The sequence below is a fragment of the Melitaea cinxia genome, chromosome 6 (genome assembly GCF_905220565.1).
Source record: "Melitaea cinxia chromosome 6, ilMelCinx1.1, whole genome shotgun sequence".
Lineage (NCBI taxonomy): Eukaryota > Metazoa > Arthropoda > Insecta > Lepidoptera > Nymphalidae > Melitaea > Melitaea cinxia.
Window position 1 is genome coordinate 6,958,452 of NC_059399.1, and position 16,022 is coordinate 6,974,473.

General features: G+C 30.6%; 1 protein-coding gene across 1 annotated transcript in view; it reads left to right on the forward strand.

The window, feature by feature from the left end:
* Nucleotides 1-16,022, forward strand: part of LOC123654283 (elongation of very long chain fatty acids protein) — a 42,065-nt gene that overhangs the window by 13,198 nt on the left and 12,845 nt on the right. Inside the window, exons 2-4 of the mRNA XM_045590195.1 lie at nt 13,450-13,599; nt 13,789-13,896; nt 14,167-14,247. Of these exons, the coding sequence (XP_045446151.1) occupies nt 13,459-13,599; nt 13,789-13,896; nt 14,167-14,247 (330 nt within the window). The 5' untranslated portion in view covers nt 13,450-13,458. The remainder of the gene's footprint in view (nt 1-13,449; nt 13,600-13,788; nt 13,897-14,166; nt 14,248-16,022) is intronic.

Consider the following 16,022-nt stretch of genomic DNA (forward strand, 5'->3'; position numbering starts at 1 on the left):
ACAACAAATTTAACTAGACTTTTGGATGTCGGTTAAAAAACAGTAGTATATATGGTCACTATTTATTTTTGCAAGCATTAAACGATACTTTGTATTCTAATGAAATAAAACTTTAAATTACTAAAACACATTACAAAAAATAAAAACAATAAAGATAATAAGAAACAATAATGTGTACACGATTTAAATTATCCGGATAGTATATTAACAATTATTGTAAATAAATTAATTTTGATTACTTTATAATGTAACATTAAAATTACTGCTTACTTTTACATTATTTGATATTGCTAATGATTTTTTTTCCTTTTATCCACGATTGCTTTTCCTTTTATTGAGGCTGTGCGGTTAAATGAGCCGAATGAACGTTCAAAGGTTTTTGTACATTCTGATCATTCTAGACATCCGATGGCGTCGATATCTCTAATTTCTGAAGTAACATATAAAATTCCAAAAAATATTTATAAAACACTTTTTAGCAATAAATGTATGCGTGAAAAGTACATGTCACGAAGGCATGAGGTCTACACGTCAATACATTACATAAAATCATGGATTTTGATTTATTAATCCTAAAACACATGGAAATAATACATATATAAATACACACATCACCCAGACTGAGACGGGAATCGAACCCACGACCCGCGGAACAGAAAGCAGGGCCACTCCAAACTGCGCAAACGGGCTAGTCAAATATAAGTACACATTTTTGTCGTTGTACGGACTCAAGTTATATTTTTTTGTTTTTTTTTTTTCGCCAATATGTCGTTACCCAGTAGGTATTCAGTATTATCGTGATTATGGCTTATTACATTTATAATAATTTAATGATACAATATAAATATGATCCGTGCGAGAAGATATCGAGTAGGAAATTAAATAAAGTCAATATATTAAAAGTCTTTTGTATTCTGCACGATATTGTTAAACTATTTAAGTCACTTGTTTATGTATGTAAATACGCATTCATTATACGTGGGCGGTCAGATACGCATTGGTTTTGTTGCGTTCTACGATTCCTTTACGTTATGATAACAGTTAAGAAATACGTTTTAAAACTAGACATTCTTATTACATTGTTCTATTTTTATAAAACAATTCTTATATTACTACCTATACCTTTGAATAAAAATAAGTTATTTTTTATTAAATGACTAATTTTAAATAGTTATAGTTAAAATCTTTTATTAGGGGTTCGTACCCCAAAAGAAAAAAACGGAACCCTTATAGGATCACTTTGTTGTCCGTCTGTCTGTCAAGACCGTTTTTCTCAGAAACGCGTGGAGGTATCAAGCTGAAATTCATATCAACTACTCAAGTCTACTATCCCTTAGAGCGGTAAAAAAATCAAACTTCTAAGCGAATGCAATTAAAAGATACAGCCTTTTATACTGCAAATTTTCGACACTCGCAAGGGAATCAAAAACTACAGGGTATTTCCCGTGAACTCAGAATCTTGAAATTTGGTACGAAGCAACGTCTTATAGCATAGATAACAAGAAAATTACGAAAAGCATAATTTTTAGTTGCATCATATAATAATAATATTTTTAATAATTTTGTTTATACGGAACCCTCAGTGCGCGAATCCGACTCGCACTTAGCCGCTTAGCTTTTCTATCTTATTTTAATATTATTTTGGTCTTTTTTCTATTTATATTTTTACAGTACATATAAACACACACACACACACACACAAACACACACAGTTACGCTGAAACGTTAACGTACCTATAGATATCTGTGTGAGATAAAATTGCAACACATTTTTAAAAGCAGACATCAACATGATATATAAATACAGTATGCGTTCGAATCACATAGAAACGAGACCGTATTCAGGAGAAGTAAATTGACACACCTGCAATGATTAATCACATCAATTATACGCCATGATAATGATAAAATGCACGCCAGTTTATTTGTACATTAAATGACTTGTTGTAGCTCTAAGGTTTGCTTTCAAAATATTGTTAGTAAATTATTGTAAATCGATTATCCTTTGACGTGATGGAAATAAATTTATTCACGATAGCTATTTTTATTTTAAGCTCTATCAATTCATTTTTTTACAGGGAACATTACGCATACTTCCAAAATAATGTTCTATTTTGCAATGGTATTAGACATACTAATGGTGAAGAATTTATTTAACATAAGAAATTCGTTTATTATTTAAATCATGAATACCAAGATGAAAAAGATACATAACCTAATTATATTCTTTATGGCACTTAAAAGTAATAAAAATACAGTATGTTGCAATTTTTGTGTGCAAAGGGAGACTTCTGTCCATAATACACCTCTTCCTGCGGTAGTGAGATATAATGACATGAAGAAAACTAATAAGTGCGGTAGTACTGTTTGTAGTATTTATTGAATAAATAATATGTAATAAAATATTATATATTATATCATGTAATCTACACTAATATAAAATAGAGGCAAAGTTTCTAACTTTGTTTGTTTGTAGGGGGTAATCTTCGAAAATACTGACCCGATCATGAAAATTCTTTTACTAACAGAAAGCTACACTATTCAGGAGTGATATGGGCTATATTTTATTGTTATTGAATAAAAGATTCAGTGATAAATAATAGTATATATAAATCAAGTCGGAGAAATGCGAGCGAGATGAAAACTTTACTATATATAATATTTGCATCACAAAAATAATAATTAACATCCAATGAAGTAGGCACGGGTCAGCTAGTGTACTATATACCAGATATTATACATAATGATGTTCTAATTAGTTATTTAGGATTGTATAAAGTATCCAAATCGCTTAAGATTATGATTAAAAAGGCATTTAAATATAACGATTGATTTTATCTATTTTAAAATGTTAATACATATAGAAACCAGTCTTTGAAATCATATTTATAAATATACATTTTCCCATGACAGGGTGTAACGATTTGGATTATTGATATGACAAATTGACAGATTGACAAATATAAAACGATCTAAACTATTTTAATATAAATAATATACACATAATATAGCCGTGGGGCATCGGCAGAATAGAATAGTGTCCCTCTCAAGTACCAGGTATTGTAAGAGGCGATTAAGGTACTCGGAGCGGATCCCCGTAAGACACGAGTCAGGTCCTGCAACCTAACCAGCTCTACATGTCATTCCTGTGGGTCCCGCTGGCAAGGTCGAGAGTGTGGTGTAGGCAGTAGGAAAACCTGCACTTCCTAAATTCAAACCCAGGCAAAGCCTTTAACTTCATGGAGAGGGCACTCCGTCATCGCAATCTCAGATCGGTGAAACATCATTGATTTACACTGCTTAAATCATCTGCAATAGATGTAAAGACTATAGATTGACACATACGATACAATAAAATACAAATACTCTTTATTGTACACTATCAGAGAAAAAAAATTACACCGAAAAAGAAAATATAGACTTGTACAAAAGGCGGTCTTATCGCTAAAAGAGCGATATCTTCCAGACAACCTACTCAAAATCAAAGTCAAAAATAGATTTCTTCAAATAGGCTCCAAGAGCACTTTCGACTCGTCATTTTACAAATTAAAAGTTTAAAAATAAATTATTATATTTGTAGAAGTAAAGCTACCACCGATTTGGAATGTAGATTCTGCAGAGAAGAATCGGCAAGAAACTCCGCAGTTACTCTTTTGAAAATAATATATAAACTGTGTTTTAGTACAAAATTAGAAACATGTTAACATGTGAAATACAGCGTCACTAAGTGCACACATCTTTATCAACTATGTAATCCTGCACCGAGTAAAGCTTTATCTATTATTATTTTTTTAATAAAAACTTCAAATTTGTGTTGAAACAATTCCAGAATCGTTTGTGGTATTTTATTATACATGGGAATACCATGACCCAGAAAGGAAACGTTTACTTTGCGCAGTTGGAAACTTGGAGTTACAATTTTGTTATTCCTTCTTGTGTTTACATTGCGATTATTACTATTTATTTCAAAACAATGAATATTTTGGTGAATATACATAATATTGTTATAAATATACTGCGACGCAATTATTAATATGTCTACCTTTTGGAAAACATCCCGTAGGGAGATTCGAGCTCCAAGATCGTAAATGCCGCGAATAGCCCTTTTTTGTAAGATAAATATAGTCTCAATATTTGCAGCACTACCCCGCAGTAACAGACCGTAAGACATAACACTATGGAAATAGCTAAAATATATTAAGCGTGCAGTTGCAACGTCGATCAGTTGTCGTACTTCTCTAACTGCGAATGCCGCGGAGCTGAGTCTACTATTCAAGGATGACAAATACTAACCACCAAAAGACCTACTAACTACCAATTAGACGGCATTAAGGCGTACATCCATAATACCTATATACATATAATCAAACACGTAAATATACATACATATACATATTACACACACACACACACACACACACACACACACACATATATATATATACTCAAATCTATATAAAAAAGATGAAAAGATGCGAAAATTTCCTTTGATTCCAGCATATTTTAAACTTTAAAGTGTATAATCGCTGCAATCTTTTAACACGTAAAACTGTATAAATAATACTAGCTAACCCCGCAAACGTTGTTTTGCCAAATGATTGTTATGAAAAATAGATGTTGGCCGATTCTCGACCTAACCGATATGCACACAAAATTTCATGAGAATCGGTGAAGCCGTTTCGGAGGAGTTTAACTACAAACAGTACCGCGACACGAGAATTTTATATATTCGATTATAACATGTGTTCGAATGACATTATGAACCATAACTGATATATATGAAAACTCAAACTTTTTGTTTCCCTTCTGAGAGTAATCTAAATCGAGTATGTTTTGGTGACATATTTAATGTTTACAAAATATATGCGGGTTGTTCTGAATCTATTCCATTCCGGTCGTCTTCCTTACTATTTCTGCCCGACTTGATCTAGACAAGGTTAATTTACCATTATAACTAGTAGTCATTGCCACAGTTAAGTGTTTCCTGATTATTTTGTAATAATTTATACCGATATGCTTTGCTATCGCCTATCCTTTATTTTGAATATGAATAAACGCAGTATAACTACGATTTTAAGGCTTGAATTAAAAATTCACCCGGTGGTTTGTGTGTCCTATATGATGAACAAAAATCATAATAATATGCCAATTTCGAACGAACGCCGTTTGAATCTTAATTTAAAGCAAACATGCTGCGTTCTACAGCGTTAAAAGCGTTAATCGTTAAACTTGTAGATACACTGAGTTGTGTCATAAATATGTACCTAACACCTATATAGAATTGATTAATGAATTACAGACACAACTACACCGTGCGAGAGTGCAATCAATTTCTGAATATTTACAGTAATTTATATAAACTGAGTCATTTTTAGCGACTTTGAGAATATTTTATTTATGTTAAATTTTTTACTGTTTATTCAGGCAAAGAGGGATTTTTTATATGTTTTGAAAGTTCATCAAATAAGACATCATTCGAGTTGAATATTAACAGACATTAAATTAATTATATTCAATGTATCTATGCATAATTAATGTGGTAGCGATTACATATCAAGCTTTTTTATAACGCGATTTAATGTTAAAAAAAAGACTTTCATTTAATCTTATTACATTATAGGCAAATTTTAATGGGTAACGTATTTATTAAATATTGTTCACAATATAGAAAACAATTTACATGAATACTAGCTGACCCCACAAACGTTGTTTTGCGTTTTATAACGTAGGGGTATGAAATGTAGATGTTGTTCGATTCTCAGACCTACCCGATATGCACACAAAATTTCATGCGAATCGGTCAAGCCGTTTCGGAAGAGTTTAACAACAAACACCGCGACACGAGAATTTTATATATTAGATAGTACGCTTCCTCTGGTACTTACTGTGTACGTTATATAAGTAGGTACGCCGTAGTTAGTTCTTGTTTTTTAATGAACTCACAGTAACTTTTAGATTATACATTAACACATCTGTAATAAAAGTAGTCTAAATGGATTTCCTGTTATAAAAATATAGTACACAAGTACATAAAATGTGAAATAAAAACAAGTAAAACCTAAAGCAATTACATTTTTCCGTACTAAGTATATATAAACAATACATTATGCCAGTTCTTTTGAAATCGTTTGTTGTGACTTGTAATTATATAAACGTCACAGCTAACGCAGTGGAAATTGTTGTTATTTTACTGTTGATTCATAGATTTTTTACAAGATATTGAATGACTTTTATGGTTTAATTAAAAACGTTTAGTTTCTTTTAGTTAAATACTTTACAAATATAGATTATGACTTATATCATTATTAATGAAAGACAATGTTGTTAATATTCATCAAAATCGAGTAAAGACTAAGATTGAGTAATCTTTGAATTAGGCGCTACGAGCTTAACGTATTTTTATGAACTTTGATATTCCTTTGCGCTACGATGAGTATCGTGACGTTTTACAGCCTATCTAGTAGCATATTAACATCAATATATTATATTAAATGTAAAAAAAAAAACAAATATCGTTTTTCTTACATATGAAAGGAAGTTAAGTCTTTATTTCGAATCTTGCCGTCAAGAGTGACCTATGTCCATTGTTAGTAACAATTAAAGTAAGGACATATAACAAATCCAGTAACATCTCTACTTTGGTCCTTTTTGAAGCTACGTAATATCACGGTCAGTATAATAATACGTTAGAGGAACGGAGCAATCGTTCGTGGCCTCCACTTCAGCTAATCTTGTATCATGTGTATGCTAAGACCGCACCGATTTTCTTGTCAATGCGCAATAAAAACTGCGTGGAATAGGGTTGTAATAATTGTATTTTAGAATAATAGTTAATTATTAGTTCTCGTCTATTTTTTATATAATTAATCGCTAGTTGTAAGCGAAAAACTTTAGAATTGCTTATTTAAGTTGCACCAAAAAAAATGTGATTTATTACGGAGATCAGTACAGTAAAAGACGTTAACGCAGATTTCATTCAATCAAATTGCAAATGTACACAACATTGTAACAACACAGAGAAAAAGAATTTGACATATCTCTAATAATTTACATTTTCTTATTTAAAAAACTATAAAGTTATGCTAACCCTAATAGTAGCTTTTAATGTTCTCATGTCTATAAAGTATTATGTTTATGAGTTCTGTTAAAAAACATAACAATTGCACATTTATGTGGATGACTTCTATAATTTTCTTGGGTTTTCCGCTGGGTTTACCTTTTTTTCATTATCATTATAAATATGAAGGTAAAATCCTATATTGGTCATTTTTAACACCTACGTAACAAGGTGTTAAACGTCAAAAATGAGATAAGTCTCATATTTGTTGAGAAGATTTGAATTTTGCAATATTACTTAAAAGTTAATGATTTAAAAAAATGTACATATTCATTATTATGTAAGTAAACCTTAAAATTAGATGTTTTATGTCACTAAATGTCATTCGTACATACCGTAATTATAATTTCCTAAAACTAGTAACGTTCACTTTACGATATTTTTATACGTACATAAAAATGTAAATTGCTATAAAGCCTTCTTATAAACTTTACAAACGACCTACAGAGTTATTTCGCGTTGAAAGCACTGCTATACGTCATCTACAATGACTTATCAACACGTAGTGTCTTTTTTATGCAACAAAGCAATTATAATAACGTCATAAAACAAGTTTACTTAAAATTAACTATTTAAGGCTTGTTTGTCTCTTATGCATTGAAATAAGTGATATATAGACTTATTGCGAATATGAAATAGTGTCGTATAAAGTTTGAATATGTTATAAATGTTACCATATTAGTATTTGTTGCATCACGTGTTAGGTAACGCGGACCGTGACACCAATGTTGAAGTTCAATGGTAAGAGTGTCACGTTATTTAACTAGGCTTTCTTTGCGTTTTTATCCGCGTTGTGGAATGTATGTTTTAAACCGCAGCATCCAAGGATTCTCTACCTCATCGCATCATCACATCAGCCTATCATAATCCAATGTTGGACATAGGTCTCCCGATTTTCGTGCAAAACATCTCCACTGGCAATCTTACGTAATACTTAGTTTAGGGAATATAGCCTGCCGGGAACTGAGGGCCAATTTTTGGGGCAAACCTACTCATGAGCTTTCTACCTGAATTTATTTAATTTATGATTAGGTTAAATTAGAGTAACGCAATAACTAAAAATAAATTATTTACCTTACCTACTAAATTATTAGAATTATTAACTATAACAATAATTACTAGATATCCCTTATTATTATTGATATTCTAATAAAAATGAGCACAGTGTTATTGTTAATATATTCTTCTTTATAATCTATATAATAGATAATATATAATAGGGAGTTTTTTCGATAGTGGGTTAGAGTAGATACCATAAGTTTGAAAGGTCAGAGTGCAATAATAATAACGTTTATTGATCTAACGACCGAATAATTATTTTTGAAACTGACCATGAAGATCTTTATTTAAAAATTGCAATGTTACCAACTTTATTTAATATTTTTACTAATTTTTAATAGCAAGCATATTGTGTTTCAACACAAAACTTTAAACTTATATATACTCATAGCTATAAATAATATACCGTTTGTTTGTCTACACGCATCTACATCTACACGTCAAAAGTCAATTGCTGAGGTAAAGAAATATTGCGCATTGACTTAATATTTGCATGATTATTTATAATATATAATGAATACATATTTTGATACTATTTTTATTTGAATATATATTTGATATTGTGTCGTTTTACTTTGAAAATTGTTGTTATTGCTTTTATTCTAATTTTGTACTGAGGAGTTGTGTGCGTCTACTGTCTGCCGAATGTTACGAGGCCGCCTTCGTCCGAGCAACATATCAGATGAGTGCCTCTAGCATTGTTTACGACTATGGTCAATAAAAGTACTTTAAACTTCAAAAAATTTATGAATAAAATATATATTTTTTTAAATACTAAAAAAAAAAATAGCGCACTGACTCTAGGAACGAACACGTGATTATTACTGTCTGTATTCAAACATGAAGTAATAGGATTTGAAATATTCAGACAAAACATGAATTTAAATGATAACATTTGCATATTTAGTAAAGCGTACCAGCTGATTTTTCGTAGAAAAAAACGTGATAAGTACTTATGCGATAAAGTATGTAATAATGTTAAAAAATATTAGCTATATATATATTAGCTATATATATATCGAGATAATATATTATGTATACATAAAAATAATATTGAAAAGTGTGTCTGTGATTTCAAAATAGCTGTGTTTTTTCAAGTGCATATAATTATTGACATGATACTAAAAGACAAACAAACTATTTAAAGATAAAAGAGGCTATACAGCATCATATAGGCTACTTTTATCCTGGAATTTCCGCGAAATCAGGATTTACGCGGGAAACATCACGTCTACCGTGCGCGAGTACCTACCGGCCAGATATATATGAAATACTTAACCCAACTTTTTTCTATTAAATCGACAATTTTTACAAGCAAAATAATTAAAATAACTAAAGGCTTAAAGTAGTTAGTCGGACTCGCGCACCGAGGACTCCGTACAAAAATTATTAAAACAATTTTTATTATATTATATGATATAACTAATAATTTATGTTTTTCGCAATTTTTCTTTTATCGCTGCTATAAGACGTTGCTTCGTACCAAATTTTAAGATTCTGAGTTCACGAGAAGTATCCTATAGGATTTGACGCCCTTGCGAGTATTGAAAATTTGCTGCATATATATGTAAATATTTTTAAATGCTTGTTTATTATATACGTCTGTACATCTGTCTCCGGAACGGCTAAAATAAGATAAAGGATGTCACATAGCAAAATATACTTTGTATTCCATAATTCAACAACGCTGTAATTTAGTCTAATTACAACGCTAGTTAGAGAATTTTACTCGTAATAAAGATAACGGTTACTATAGTTTGAATTCATGCATGAATCATACACCATTTTTTGTTCCTACGTGTGACACCGACCGAAAAAACCGACTTCAATTACATCGACAAATAATACAACGTAAGTAGACGAAAAAAAATTAACAAACGAACTAGTCGTTACTCCGATTTTCTAGGGTTTCCCTCGATTTATCTGGGATCCTATCATCAGATCCTGATTTCCTTATCATGGTACCACACTTGAGATGGAAGATTTGAAAGAAGTTCCAACAAAAAATGAATTATCATAATCAGTTCATAAACGACAAAGTTATCCCCGAACGTACATAAAAAAAAAAACATATATATACGGTCGAATTGAGTAACCTCCTCCTTTTTTGAAATCGGTTAAAAAACTAAAAAGTGATGATTTCCTTTGGTATTCAAAAATTGTGACACGCCGATAGGATATACGATTCAGTATGCGCTGATTAACATAACTAAATTATATTTTTATGCAGTATTGGATAAAAATGGCAATAGTTGATACATTACAACTACATATAAAACGACTGCTCTGGTATAATACCGTGTCGGCGCGGCGGCGCCTGAACACCGACAGTCGTGGGTTCGATACCTGTTCGGAGTAGATGTTTGTGCTTATACAAATATTTATTTCCGGTCTGGTTGTTAGACCTTGTGGGTCTCCTTACCGTGCCTCGGAAAGGAGGTTAAGCTGTCGGTCCCTGGTGGTATCATGTAGACCTGATATCGATCTTTACTCGTAGTAGAGAATATATCCGTCAACCCGCATTAGAGCAGCGTGGTAGATTAAGCTCTGATCCATCTCGTACATGGGTAAAGAGGCCTACGGCCAGCAGTGTGATATTACAGGCTGAAGCGTATCGTAAAGCGTAAAATCTAAAACACAATGAATAACCCTTTTTCCTGTATTTTTAAAAGGGAGAAAACCGTTCGGTGACTCCATGTACATATGTATATTTTTCTCGCTGGAATAAACGTCCAATACTTTCCTAATAGTCCGCCACATTTGTCGGTGACTCTTTTCACAAATAGTACGTTGCCTGTCTACCGTTCGTATTAGCTTTTTTCTTGGTGTAGGATACTTGATGGTCTTCACGTCATATCTATTGCACTTCAAACCGCTGACCACGACGTCCACGATGACGTACTTTCTTTCAATTCTGAATTCAATTAAAACACCAATGAAGTGTCAAGAATTCTTCACATATGCGACATTGTCTTGCCCGTTGGTAGTGTCAAAACTATTGACTCGTGTTTCGCTAGTTCGTATGTTGGTCTCTAATGCTCTATGCTAATCTCACAATAGGACATTAGCTAACTCCTGTTGTTTGTGGACCTTGGGAAAACTGTTAAGTTTAGGTGATAGGACGTTCTTCGGTGTTAGCAGTGTTTTTTTTTCATTTTATCAGAACAGCTGCAGTTTTTCTTGTATTCTAATACAGAGTCCTGGTGTGGCGTGTAACTCGGGCTGTTGAGTTGTAGTTAACATTTTTGTTGCGGGTATCATTAAGTAAACTACCTACATATTTTTGATTCATAGTCGGAAACATTCATGACTACCGTCGTATTTCTTTTGTCCACCTTTAAAACTTATATAAGTCAACATTAATTCGTAGAATCAGTGATCGGGACTTTAGAAGAAAGTAATCGCGGTAAGTCCCGTAGAATACAAGTGAAATCGCTAATGTTGTTCTAAGTTAAAGGAAAAAAAGGGATTAGTTTGTAATGTATATGTGATATATATTTTAGTATTGTCAGTTTTATGTACGCGTTCCGTTGCCACCTGTAGTTAAGCTTACATTCAGAATTTTATTAATAAGAATTAAGAATGTGATTTCTTGCATGTACCCATAAATGTAAATTTGTCGGTGATCTAATAATAAAAATAAATGCGCTGTAGGTTGTAGGTGTTTTCTTATCACAGTATATGAAATTCATCTAAAATATGAAAAATACAAACGCAATGAAACGCAATTAAATAATATTTAATGAATTAAAGAAATAATAAATTAATTGTTAATTATTTAATTGTTATTATTCTGCCTAGTATGCTTTATTTTAATTTATGGTCATTTAATTTAATTCGACCTGATTTTATTTGACATATTTTTTGATTAAATTTGTTTTTGTTTATTTGTTCATTTTTGGTTTTAGTGATTAATTCAAATCTGGCTTTGAAATACACAGGCCGAAGACGGGCAGCAGCGTCTTCGGTGCGACAAAGCCAGTACTGAGGTCACCAACCCGCCTGCCCAGCGTGGTGACTATGGGCAAAACACATGAGTTCACGTTATTTTTGGCGTTAACTTGTGGAGGCCTATGTCCAGCAGTGGACTGTATAGGCTGTAATGATGATGATGAACTTTGTCAAATACTAGCTTCATTCTGGACTATCTTGATATTTTTTTTTTCTTAATAAGTTTTTTTTCATCATCTTTCAATTTTATGCTTTATATAATTATCCCGGACATACATACAGACAAACAGACAAACAGACAAAAATTGTAAAAACTATATTTTTGGATTCGGTATCGATTGTAGATCACACCCCAAGTATTCTTTAACAAAAATATTCAATGTACAGTTTTGACTTTCCTACCATTTTATTATATGCATAGATTATATTATTCTGTGTTTTTGCTACTGTATGATCAAGTTTTATTCTATTATTACATTAACAGGTTAACTTTGCATTTCGTGTTTGCTTTAGTATGGCTGTACATTTAGAAATGTCTTTAATAAAATTAAGATTGTAATGTTTCATAAATTTAACGACTGTTAGCAAACCTTAATAAAAAAATAAATTAAACTAATTTTTAACTATGGGTAACTGATTTTCTTCATAAATTATTTTTTATCGGTTTTTTAATTACTTTAAGTATAAAAATTTATGGATTTTTTTTTTTAAGTTTTAATGATGAACGTATTCATCAAGTTAGGTTGCTTTTTGTTGTTTCAACGAAATCATAAAATGTAATTTATTCTAATTTTGTTTAATGTGTTAATTATATGTGTATCATTTAAAATTGAATAAAGACTGATCTCATCTAGCACAAGCAAGTTGATAATATAAAAGTACCTATTATATATCCCGACTCAACATGTAATTATTTATATTTGTTATTTTTGTTTATACGTTAACGTAATGAAAGTATTAATATATTAGTAAGGAATACCAATACATTCAACTTCGCTAGCTAATTAAAAAGCAAGTAAAAATTAACATACGATGAGACATTAAATACATATGTGAATAATACATTCGCCGGTTGATTTGCTACCGTAGAGGGGGGCGGTCCACCCTGACATTCGGTAAACTTGACTTGACTCTTGTGAAATTGACCAAATTGCTGCATATTACAATCGAACGGCGTATTATAGTCACGTATGTATATATATTTTAAATAGTAATTTTCGATTAAAATCTTTAGGTGTTACTAATAGATCCTATTTTTTACATTAATCGGTATTTTTTATTGCTTGTTTGATTCTTACTTTTATTTATTATATTTGTTACAGTGTTTAAAAATGGAGTATATAAATAGGATAGTGGACGGGTATCATGACCTGATGGATAATCAGAGCGACCAGAGAGTAAAGGACTGGCCTATGATGTCTTCACCTTTTCCAACGCTCGCTATCTGCCTTACCTATGTCTTCATAGTTAAAGTAAGTTGATATTAAATATATATATATGTGTATATATATATGATATACAAGAAAATTATATTAATAAGATAATCATCGTATTAAATTTGATACTATTAGCGTTTAAGTTTCGTTGAATATTTTTAAATATATAAATCATATTATTGTATATTTTTAAAGTGTTGCTAAATACTTTAATTTTTTATACAGGTTTTAGGTCCAAAGCTAATGGAAAACAGAAAACCGTTCGAATTGAAAACAGTGCTCATATGGTACAATTTGTTCCAAGTCATATTTAGCATCTGGTTGTTTTCTGAGGTAACTAAATATTTTCTATATTATTCATTGTAATTAAAGGGTAACATTTTATTTACACTTAAATAAATACGTGTTATTAAATTGTTATTTTTAAACGGAGAGTTTGTACTGAACACGTAAAAACTTTGTTTTGAACGTGCTTTTACTACAACCAATTAAAATTCATTTTTATTTGCAATTTTACTAAAAAACGTAGGAATTTTTTATTTATCTTTTAATTATAGATTTGCTGTCTGTGTCTTTTGTTATTAATTAATGCATTTTTCGTAGAGTGTTGCTGGTGGTTGGTTCACATCGTACAGCTTCAGATGCCAACCAGTTGATTACTCTAACAATCCAAGCGCTTTACGGGTATGTATTTTATATTTATATAGATATATCTCTCTCTCAACTCGACTAGCCCGTTGGCGCAGTTTGTACTGACCCTGCTTTCTGCTCTGGGGGTTGTGGGTTCGATTCCCACCCCGAGTTTGGGTGTAATATATATATGAATTATTTATATGTATGTTTATCTAAAAAAAATATGTAGCTATACCAGTCAGCTGTTACCTATAATACAAGCACAGGGACAAATGACCGTGTGTGCACGTTGTAAATATTTATTATTATTATTATATATTTAGGCCAGGTATTTATATATATATTTAGGGTCGATAATACTTGAATCAAAAAAAAAAACACTAGAAAAGGATGAAACCTATTAGAAAAGTAAGAAAATATACCAAAAATAGGAGGAAAAATAATTTATGGGCGATTTGAGGTCGGAAAGGAGATGGGAGATTTTAAGGTTGAAAACGGTTTATCACGATTTCTGGCAAAACTTCGAGTTCTATCGAAAAAAGTTAAATGACAAAGCTGTAGGTAATAAAGATATATACCACCATTACATTTATACTCATTTCACGTAACTTTTACCTACGGTACCCACAGTTTTTTAATTTTCTTTTCTCCCACAAAAGAAAATTTAACTTTTTGTGTCCCAAATATACTACATTTTTTTTGTTTAAAATTTGATTTAATATAAAAAAAAAAAACATCATAATTTTCATATTATAAAAATCGAATATTCTCACATCAAAACATCTGGTTTTTAAATAAAATAGGTGCGCGTTTTATTTGTTGGACTCTAATTTCTAAAGATATAAAAATTTACAATACTATTGAAAATATTCGCATAAAATGAATTATTGATTTAATCACTATGTAACATTTTGATCTATTTATTAAAATTTATATTTTTACTTGGCTCGAAAAATGTTTCCATGTTTCATTCATAAACTTAAAAATTGCCTTTTACTTTTTACCATTTTCAAAGGCTTCAGGCACTGGCCTAATTCAAAAGACTTTAGTACCAAATCAATGCTTTTATTAAATAAGTATTGTGTTAGTGGTTATAAAAAATAAAAAAAATAAAAAAAACATTTAATGAACACTACAATTACGGTACAAATCGGTATAATACAAATCGGTAGGTATAAAATAACAAGACTGTCCTTTTTAATTTAACCAATAACATTTATTAAATTGTTATTTACAAATCGTCATAAGGTTGCTTGCCTTCGAGATTTTTTGCACTACCATTTTTATTATATTGATTTTGCCTCATTGTCTATTTTTAAACAAAACACAAACAAAAATTTGCTTGCGATTTATATATTTTTTTTTTGTATCGATTCTGTTTGGGTATTTATTTATGAGGCAGAAAAAAGATCAAGGTCCTATTTCTAATATGATTACCATAGATATATGGTTAAATTTTAACATCACACGAAAATACACTCAAAGGCAACAGATTATAGATTCGATCATTGTAGGACACAATATACATATTCGTAAGTAACTAAAATTGATTAGGTATATTCGAACTAAAACTTAAATTTGCACTTTTTACTATTACGGTGCGCATTGATAAATAAAAGAAGGTGTACATGTCGTGTCATATAATATTTTTATATAAATTGATAAATTTTAAAATCGAAAATATTGGGTTTACAATAATTGATAGCTTTCTTATGTTATTTTTTATTGTCTTATTCTTAACAATATCTAATTGCACTTTTGAACAAAAAATGGAAAATATGAGTTAATTTACTCAGAATAATATTGTATTCCACTTATTACAGAGC